This window comes from Coenobita brevimanus, chromosome 23 (assembly GCF_032717465.1).
Source record: "Coenobita brevimanus isolate Jiangsu-jjx chromosome 23, ASM3271746v2, whole genome shotgun sequence".
In the NCBI taxonomy this organism is placed as follows: domain Eukaryota; kingdom Metazoa; phylum Arthropoda; class Malacostraca; order Decapoda; family Coenobitidae; genus Coenobita; species Coenobita brevimanus.
Genome location: NC_136976.1, coordinates 2,437,501 through 2,447,847, shown reverse-complemented (window position 1 = coordinate 2,447,847; position 10,347 = coordinate 2,437,501). Strand labels below are relative to the sequence as shown.

General features: G+C 40.5%; 1 protein-coding gene across 1 annotated transcript in view; it reads left to right on the top strand.

Moving 5' to 3' along the window:
* Nucleotides 1-204: 204 nt before the first annotated feature.
* Nucleotides 205-10,347, top strand: part of LOC145393065 (uncharacterized) — a 42,761-nt gene continuing 32,618 nt past the window's right edge. The window contains exon 1 of the mRNA XM_080267403.1: nt 205-304. Within this exon, the coding sequence (XP_080123529.1) occupies nt 205-304 (100 nt within the window). The remainder of the gene's footprint in view (nt 305-10,347) is intronic.

The window sequence follows — 10,347 nt, the reverse complement described above, 5'->3', positions numbered from 1 at the left end:
CCTGAAAGTGACTTGTTTTGCCCTGAGAGTGACGTAGCAGGTTCTGAAAGTGAGTGGGGATGCAAAAATTCAAAATAACTGAAAATAACCGCTAAGGACGCTCGGATGAAAGTGATAAAGTGACCGTGAGCGAAATGGAAAGTGACTGAGCGAGAGGATGAGGGCGAGAGCATGAATGTGAGCCGATGAGGAGAGACGAAAGTGATGAGAGGTGTGGAGGTGGTGGGGGGAGGTGTAGGGGGGGTGTGGGGGGTGGTGGTCACCTTCCTCATGCTCACCTCACCTTCATCCGCCCATATCCCAGGTGAGAATATGATTTTTAAGATATTTACCGGTAATTATTTGTTTATTATTATTATTATTATTATTATTATTATATTTGTTGTCGTCATTGTTGTTGTTGTTGTTGTTGTTGTAGTAGTATTGCTATTACTATTAGTAGTAGTGGTCGTTGTCGCTGTTGTTGGATTATTATTATTATTAATAGTAGTAGTAGTACTATTACTACTACTGCAACTACTGCTATTACTATTTTCCAGTAATTTTGAACCGGGGCGGATCCAGAATTTTAGAAAGGGGGGGGGATGACACACCAAAATTACCGCCAGCCCATATCCATACTGACTACTAAACTCCTCAGATAGCCTACCAAATTATTGTTTTTTTATTGAAGTGATTTTATAGTAACATCTAAGGTATTTATTACAAGTTTTGATTAATAAAAATTTTCTCAGATTAAATATATCATTGGTCTTTCGAAAATAGGAGGGGGGGGGAGTTACATTACCTGAATTCTAGTCCTTCACTGTATGATTTTGTTGTTGTTGTAGGGATCGTATTGTATCATTTATAAAGGCTCCGTCATACTTGCATTCGTCAGCCTTGGTCACCTAATGGCGGCTCTCCACGCTGCTCCATCCCTTCCAGCCTCCCCATTCAGTTCCTTATCCGTGAGGTCAAACTCTATGACCTCGTCCCAGGTCTTTTTCGGTCTGCCTCATACCCCCGACGTTCACACTTCTAACCTTCCGCACCCTACTGTCATTCTCCATCCTCTTCACATGCCCAAACCAACTCAATCTACCCCTCCTCATCACAACACCATTAAAATCTAGCCCCATCCTTCCTCTCAGCTCTTCCATCTTAAACCTAGCCCTCCCAGGCCTCGCATTCAAGGACGCACTACACATCCGTCTCAGACGACCCCTTCTCATCACAACACCATTACACTCTAGCCCCATCTTTCCTCTCAACTCTTCCATCGTAAACCTAGCCCTCCCAGGCCTCACATTCTGGGACGCACTGCACATCCACCTAATCATTGTCATTTCTGTACGTTTAAGCCTACGAATATCCTCTTCCTTTACTGCCCAGGTCTCACTACCGTACAGCATTACACTCCTAACACATGCTGCATACAAAGATCCCTTAGCACGGAGGGAGAGAAATGTTAGGAGAGGCAACAGCTTCCTAATCGTCCTCCAACCACTCTTTACCCTAGCCACGGATGTTGTAAATAAAGCAAATAATACATCCTAAACATCACTACATCGGCAGCTTTTCAGAAGATGCGGGATGTCGCCATGTTGATTCAATCCGTTCGTAGACGGGATGGTGAGGGAGATATATGGAAGGACGCGTTTCGAGCGTTTTTTAATCCGAACGAACCAGACGAGCAGAACGAGTGAAGCAGGAGTATGAGCAGAACAAGAGGTATGAGCGAAGCAGCAGAAGGAACAGTGTGAGAAAAGCAGCAGAATGAATAAAGCAGAACGAGCAAAGCAGCAGAATGAAGGAAGCAGAATGAGCGAAGCAGCAGAATGAAGGAAGCAGAATGAGCGAAGCAGCAGAATGAAGGAAGCAGAATGAGCGAAGCAGCAGAATGAAGGAAGCAGAATGAGCGAAGCAGCAGAATGAAGGAAGCAGAATGAGCGAAGCAGCAGAATGAAGGAAGCAGAATGAGCGAAAGAGCAGAATGAAGGAAGCAGAATGAGCGAAAGAGCAGAATGAAGGAAGCAGAATGAGCGAAAGAGCAGAATGAAGGAAGCAGAATGAGCGAAAGAGCAGAATGAAGGAAGCAGAATGAGCGAAGCAGCAGAATGAAGGAAGCAGAACGAGTGAAGCAGCAGAATGAACTAAGCAGTGGTTCTACTGTATATTCTTCCCTTAGCACTTCTTCGTGACTAGCACATATGGAGTAGAAGCACTGGTGGGCCTTTTTGTTGCTAATTTCTCATAGCTCAGTGGTTGAAAAAGATGATTCTACGGCTCTATAGTCTTTCCATAGCACTTCTTCGTGACTAGCAGCTAAAGACGCGTGATCACAAGGGAATGGATGCAACTGGATGAGAATTGATTTAAAACAGCTGAGGCGAAATGTCAGAGAGAGAGAGACAAACAGACAGACAGACAGGTGATGACAGATAGCACAGACAAGTGAAGGAAATAGAAAAAGGAATATAAAGAGACATAGCAGAGAGAGAGAGAGGGAGGGAGGGAGAGAAGAATATAAAGATAGTAATAGATAGGAGAGAGAGAGAGCGAGAGAGAGAGAGAGAGAGAGGAATATAAATACAGTGGTAGATAGCCGAGAGAGAGTAATATAGAGACATATTGATAGATAGCCCACAGAGAGAGAGAGAGAGAGAGAGAGAGAGAGATGTATACGCTATAGACTGTAATACATAGGCCTATAAATGTTCAGTAACAATGGAAAGACCTTGTGTGTGTGTATAAATTTGTACACACACACACACACACACATGCAAGGTCACCCCATAGAGTTACCCTACACTGCTCTCTGCCTGTCTGTCTGTCTCTCTCTCTCTCTCTCTCTCTCTCTCTCTCTCTCTAAGAATTAGTGACTAAGCAGGTACAATGCGTAGATTATATTGGTGTCATCGAGAGAGAGAAAGAGGGAGGGAAAGCAGTGTAGGGTAGGCTATGGAATGACGTGTGTGTGTGTGTGTGTGTGTGTGTACAACCGGGTATGCTGTGTAAGTAAGGATGGTATGTGTGTTTTTGTGTGCGTATAAATAACATAAATGACTGTGTGTGTGTGTGTGTGTGTGTGTGTGTGTGTGTGGACGTAACAAGCGTATGCATGAGCGTATAACTTGGTCGTACTCATGGAAAGGTCATGTGCGTATTTACAGTATGTATGTATGTGCTTGGGAATTATTTAGCATACACGTGAGAGAGAGAGAGAGAGAGAGAGAGAGAGAGAGAGAGAGAGAGAGAGAGAGAGAGGTCTAGAAAGCTTAACAAAATCGTGAGAGAGAGAGAGAGAGAGAGAGAGAGAGAGAGAGTCTATAAAGCTGAATAAAATCGTGTGTGTGTGTGTGTGTGTGTGTGTGTGTGTGTGTGTGTGTGTGTGTGAGAGAGAGAGAGAGAGAGAGAGAGAGACTAAAGCTGAATAAAATCGTGTGTGTGTGTGTGTGTGTGTGTGTGTGTGTGAGAGAGAGAGAGAGAGAGAGAGAGAGAGAGAGACTAGAAAGCTGAATAAAATCGTCTGCAATTGCCGTGAAAGAAAAAAAATCCCCCAATAATATCGCATCGTGGGAATAACTCCTTCAAGACGGTTTATAACTTCCTTGGTACCATCTCTAGACGATTTGCCTCAGGTTAGGGGAGTCAGATTTCCATTATTATTATTATTATTATTATTATTATTATTATTATTTATTATTATTATTATTATTGTTGTTATTATTATTATTATTATTATTATTATTCTCCTCATGGGGTGACAAAGGATTGGATGATGGGTGGATTATTGTTAATATTATTTATTAAATATTTATTATTGTTAGTTATTCTTCTTCTCATGGGATGACAGGATTGGATGATGGAGGGATTATTATTATTATTATTATTATTATTATTGTTATTTATTGTTTTTATTTTTATTATTGTTATTATAGTTGTTTTAAGGATTTTATTGAACTAAAAAGTTCTCGCCTTTTCAGTGTGTTCACTTCGAAGTCTCCAATGATGATTACAGTTGTCTGGAGACAGAGAGAGAGAGAGAGAGAGAGAGAGTAGTAGTAGTTGTAGTAGTAGTAGTCCTTTCGGGGAGTAGGGAAGGGATTGAGGGACTTTTGTATAACCAGGCAGTGGATCCGGCCGGTCATAATCAGTGCCACCACGCGCAGGTCCTGAAGGCTTTAAATAACAATAGATCCGCCGTGATTTCTTTGCGGGACGGGAGGACGATTCGCACCCAAACAAAAGTGGACTCCCCGGCTATGATTATCGACAATGCCTCTCTGTGATGATGAAATGGGCGGGATGTGGGCGGAAGCGGGGCGGGGCGGGGCAGAGAATGGGCGGATGCTCTTATGAATGGGTGAGGAGGAGCGGGGCCGAAGCCATTGTCGACACCGAATCCACCTCCGCCCTGTTTACATTCCCGTTTTGGCGCGCAGTCAGGGTGATTCGGCGACACCGTGTTTAAACATTTGTCCTGTTTGTTTCCTGTTGGTCTGTTGCTCTATTTCTGTCCTTGGATTAATAAAAAGATTTAAATATACCGTTCAGTAAAGTTAGGCGCCTAATTTTACTGATTAATTGAAATAAAGGAATATTAAAGCAAGAGAGGCCTAGTCACAGTCGGCGGGATCTTCTTATTTATTTATTTATTTATTTACTGGGTATTTGCTCTACTTTTACGGTAAATAAAATGGCCTTAGTAAATATAAAGTGACCTGTATTTAATCATAATCGTAATAAATGAGTTTGAATTATTGGTTATGGTAGGGATGGTGTTTATATTTACGCTTCTTTATTGCTCTTACTGTGCGTTGAGGTTAAATAAAGTAGCCTGAATAAAGTGACCTATATTTATTAAGTACAAATAAAGGAGTTAAAATTTATTATTGTACATCCGAGAGCTGGTGTTTATCTGTCTATCTATTGCCAGACGCCATAATCCCGTAAGGGGTGGCCATTTGACTTTGAGTTATTTGTTTTACGGGGAGGGGCACTAACCCTCCACCAACCCACTTGCTGACACGTAGGGAGTACGTATGGTTTGGTTATATGGTTACCACCCAGCATTGTAAATGGTTTCTTGGCTTACAGGAAACCATTTGGCTTGTCACTCAATGTAAAGCCACCTGTAAGGGAAAGAAATGGAGGGATGGAGTGGAGAGGTATATGAGAGAGAGGGGTTTGAGCTGGGAGCAGGGCAGTGAAAAAAGAATGATAAAGGCTAAGGAAGAAGTAGGCAGCACTACATCAAGTGAGTGGTGTTTATGTGCATCCTGATTTTCAATTTTCAAACTCTACCTTCCCTTAGATAAAAATATAATTGTGTTAAAGTGAGAAATTTTTTGATAAAGACAAAAAATATATATAAAAATGTGGCTAATGACTCAGTCGGTTGGATTGATATATATATATTTTTTTATTTAATTTACTTTTCTCATATTCTGTCTTTAGATTCAATAAAATGACCTAAATATGCCATGAAATAAAGTTAGACACCAAAATATAATGTTAAGTCGAAATAAAAGAGAAATGGAGAGAAATGTAGGCTAGTCACACACACACACACACACACACACACACACACACACACACACACACACACACACACACACACACAGAGAGAGAGAGAGAGAGAGAGACACACACACACACACACACACACACACACACACACACACACACACACACACACACACACACACACACACACACACAATCACACAGACCCACAAGACATGCAGAACTAAGTAACAAGTCTGGCAGAACAAAGGTGCAAATTTAAAAGGCTGTCCCCAAAGGTACTTATTTAAATGTCCTACGAAATTTAAATGTCCTGCGAAATTTAAATGCCCTACGAAGTAATTTAAATGCCCTATGAAGAAATTTAAATGTCCTGCGAAATAATTTAAATACCCTACGAAATAATTTAAATGCCCTACGAAATAATTTAAATGCCCTACGAAATTTAAATACCCTACGAAATAATTTAAATGCCCTACGAAATAATTTAAATGCCCACATTCTTTCAACCAGAGACCTTTTTTTCTTTTCTTTTTTTATTATTCATGTAAATCCATGCGATTTTTTTTTATATCTTTTTTCGAATTTCGGGGATTTTAATGTAGCTTTCGTTCTTCTGGGATTTTAAAAACGAATTTGGAGACGCCATGAGTGATTTTTAAAAGGACGGCATTGAGGTGAAGTGGTTTGAATAGCTGTGTGTGTGTGTGTGTGTGTGTGTGTGTGTGTGTGTGTGTGTGTGTGTGTGTGTGTGTGTGTTCTGCCATCTTTCCTGTCCTGTCTTATCTCCTTCTATCTTTCCTTCTTCCCCTCCTTCCCTCTCATTTCTTCCCCTCTCTTCACTTCCCTCTTTCTTCTCTCCTCTTCCTCCTTTCCCTCCCTTCATCCTTCTTCCTCCACTCCACCTCACCTCCTCCTCCCTTCCTCTGCTTCTGTCTCCCTCCCTCCCTCTCCTTCACTTTCCCTCCACTTTCCCCTCCCTCTCTCTCCCCTACCCTTTTCATCTCATCCTTCCCCCCTCCTCATATCTCCCTCCCTCCCTCCCTCCCTCCTCCCTCCCCCTTCACTTTGGTTGAATCCATATAATCAGATAAGGAAGTGTGGTGGTGTGGTAGGGGGGGGGGAGGCTTGCGAGACTAATCCTATTTATGTTACCACAGGAGGGGGAAACAGGATGTGGTGTGGTGTGGTGGGGTGGGGTAGGATGTGATGTGGTGTGTGAGTGTTGGTGTGGTGTGGTTTGGTGTGGTGTGTGTGGTGTGCAATGGTGCGGTGTAGTGATGGTGTGGTGTGGTGCTACGTGGAGTTGAGTGGTGAGGTGGTGTGGTGTGGTGTGATGTGGTGTGTTTTGGTGTGGTGTGGTGCGACGTAGAGTTGTGTGGTGAGGTGGTGTGATGTGGTGTGGTGTGGTGTGTTATGGTGTGGTGTGGTGCGATGTGGAGTTGTGTGGTCAGGTGGTATGGTGTTGGTGGTGTGGTGTGATGTAGAGTTGTGTGGTGAGGTGGTGTGGTGTGGTGTAGTGATGGTGTGGTGTGGTGTGATGTGGGGTTGTGGTGAGGTTGTGTGATGTAGCGTTGCGTGGTGTTCGTTTGGGGTGGTGCTGCGTGGAGTTGTGTGGTGAGGTGGTGTGATGTGGTATGGTGTGTTATGGTGTGGTGCGATGTGGAGTTGTGTGGTGAGGTGGTGTGGTGTGGTGTGGCAGGAGGTGTGGACTTCGAAGATTGATATCATTTTACAGACGATAGGGAAGCAAGGATGTGGGGTGGGGGGGGGATGGGTGAGGGGGTGGGGTGGGGGGCACTACCCTCCACCCCCCCAATCAAAATCCAAAAACAGAAAATATCAGAACTATATGCAAAAGAAAGCCAGAGAGAGAGAGAGAGAGAGAGAGAGAGAGAGAGAGAGAGAGAGAGAGAGAGAGGGAGAGAGAGAGAGGATGCAAAAGGAAGTCATCAGATTTGCATTGAAAGACAGATATACCGAGAGAGAGAGAGAGAGAGAGAGAGAGCAGCTTCCTATACACACAAACACATCACCAGTAAGCATAATATTATCCAAAAAAGTCTCCAAGAACGAAAAATTAAAAAATTAAAAAAATATTATATTCTCAGCTGTACAATGGAGAGAAAGTTGAAAATTGATGATCCAAAGTATATATAGTTTTGTGTGTGTGTTTTTTTTGTGTGTTTTTTTTACTGAATTATAGGGAGATGAAAAAAAAAAACATAGGTGGATGGATAGGAGACAGACGCGCTCACACATACACACGCGCATACACAGACACACACACACACACACACACACACACACACACACACACACACACACACACACACACACACACACACACACACACACATGCACATTCCTTCACGTACACACTAACACGAACGACAAACGTGTACAGTTCCATAGATGCCACTCTTGCACACACACACACACACACACACACACACACACACACACACACACACAGACGCACAGTTCCCAGATTCATGGCTAAATGGACAGACAGACAGACAAACACCAAACAGATAGATGGATAGATGGACGGATGAACAGACAGACACTAGATAGATAGATAGATAGATAGATAGATAAACGTACACCCACGGTAAGTCGCTACCCACGTCAGCTAATTACACAAACACACCTGTCGCACCTGTATTGTCGTAGCCTCTCTCTCTCTCTCTCTCTCTCTCTCAGTAACGCCAGAATGGGTTATGTTGCGTAATATTGATCTTTAATGGAAAACGGAAATATGTTACATTTTTAAAAAGAAAGAGAGAGAGAGAGAGAGTCACGATATACCAGTATGCTTTGTTCTGTTATATCTGTGTGTGTGTGTGTGTGTGTGTGTGAGAGAGAGAGAGAGAGAGAGAGAGAGAGAGAGAGAGAGAGTCACGATATACCAGTATGCTTTGTTCTGTTATATCTGTGTGTGTGTGTGTGTGTGTGTGTGTGTGTGTGTGTGTGTGTGTGTGTGTGTGTGTGTGAGAGAGAGAGAGAGAGTCACGAAATACCAGTATGCTTTGTTCTGTTATATTTGTGTGTGTGTGTGTGTGTGTGTGTGTGTGTGAGAGAGAGAGAGAGAGAGAGAGAGAGAGAGTCACGATATACCAGTATGCTTTGTTCTGTTATATCTGTGTGTGTGTGTGTGTGTGTGTGTGTGTGTGTGTGAGAGAGAGAGAGAGAGAGAGAGAGAGAGAGAGAGAGATTCTTCCACGCCTCTCGCTGTAACCTTCAGAAATTGTCCCCCTGTTTAATTAACCCAACTTCCGGTAGCCTTACAAATTATAAAGAATAATAAATAAATAAATAAATAATAAGTAAATAGATAAAAAGTAAATAAATAAATAAATAAATAGAATAGAATAATAAATAGATAATAAATAAATAGATAAAATAATAAATAGATAAATAAATAGAATAAAATAATAAATAGATAATAAATAAATAGATAAAATAATAAATAGATAAATAAATAAAATAATAAATAGAATAAATATAGATACAATAATAAATAGATAAATAAATAGAATAGAATAATAAATAGATAATAAATAAATAGATAAAATAATAAATAGATAAATAAATAGAATAGAATAATAAATAGATAAAATAATAAATAGATAAATAAATAGAATAAAATAATAAATAGATAATAAATAAATAGATAAAATAATAAATAGATAAATAAATAAAATAATAAATAGAATAAATATAATACAAAATAAATAAATAAATAAATAAAATAATAATAAATAGATAATAAATAAATAAATAGATAGATCCATCCATCCATCATCCATCCTACGTTGCCTCATGAGGAGCGTAGGAGCCCGGGGCTAGGCAGTTGGTCCTGACATTTAAGATGAGAGTGACCAGCCTCACTCATCCCTGAGTGGCATTACGTGAGCAATCAACCCCAACCATCCCTTGGATATAAACCTTCACCGGCTCAATCCGATTGGAGCGCCGTAATTACCCACTAAACCACCAGGCGCCATAATTTGGTTATATGGTTACCACCCAGCGTAGTAAATGGTTTCCTGGTGTACAGGAAACCATTTGGCTTGTCACTCAGTGTAGAGTCACCCACAGGCAGAAGGAAGAGGAAAGAATGAAGGAAAGAAAGACAGAAGAGGATGGAAGGAAAGAAGGATGGAGGAGAGGACAGGGCAGACACCCGAGAGCAGCACTACATCGAGTGAGTGGATGGTGAGCACCCCCACCTACCCTTTAAATAGATAGATAAATAAATAAGTAAATAAATAAATAGATAAATAATAAATAAATAAATATATAAATAAATAAAATAATAAATACATAACAATAAATGAAATAGATACAATAATAAGAAATAGATAATAAATAAAATAAATAAATGATAAATGAATAAATAAAATAATAAATAATAAAGGTACAAATAATGAATGAATAGAATTAAATAATAAATAGAATAAATAAATAACGATAAATAAATAAAATAAATGAATAATAAATAAAGGAACTAAATAACATTAAATACATAAACGAATTAAATGATTAATAAATAAAATAATTAAATAAATAGATAATAAGTAAATAAATAAATAAAGGAGTAATAAATAAAGGATATTCCAGTAGGGGGGGAGAGGGAGGGGAAGGCCAAGGATGAGATGGAGTGATGGAGTGGAGAGGTATATGAGGGAAGGGGAGCGGGGCAGTGAAATGGCGGGGGACAGGGTGACGTGGAGGCGATTTGTTTGTGGCCACCCCGTTTAAGGGATGAAGGCGTCTGGCAATAGATGGATAGATAGATAATTTCAATCTTACTCTTACTAGACGATTTTA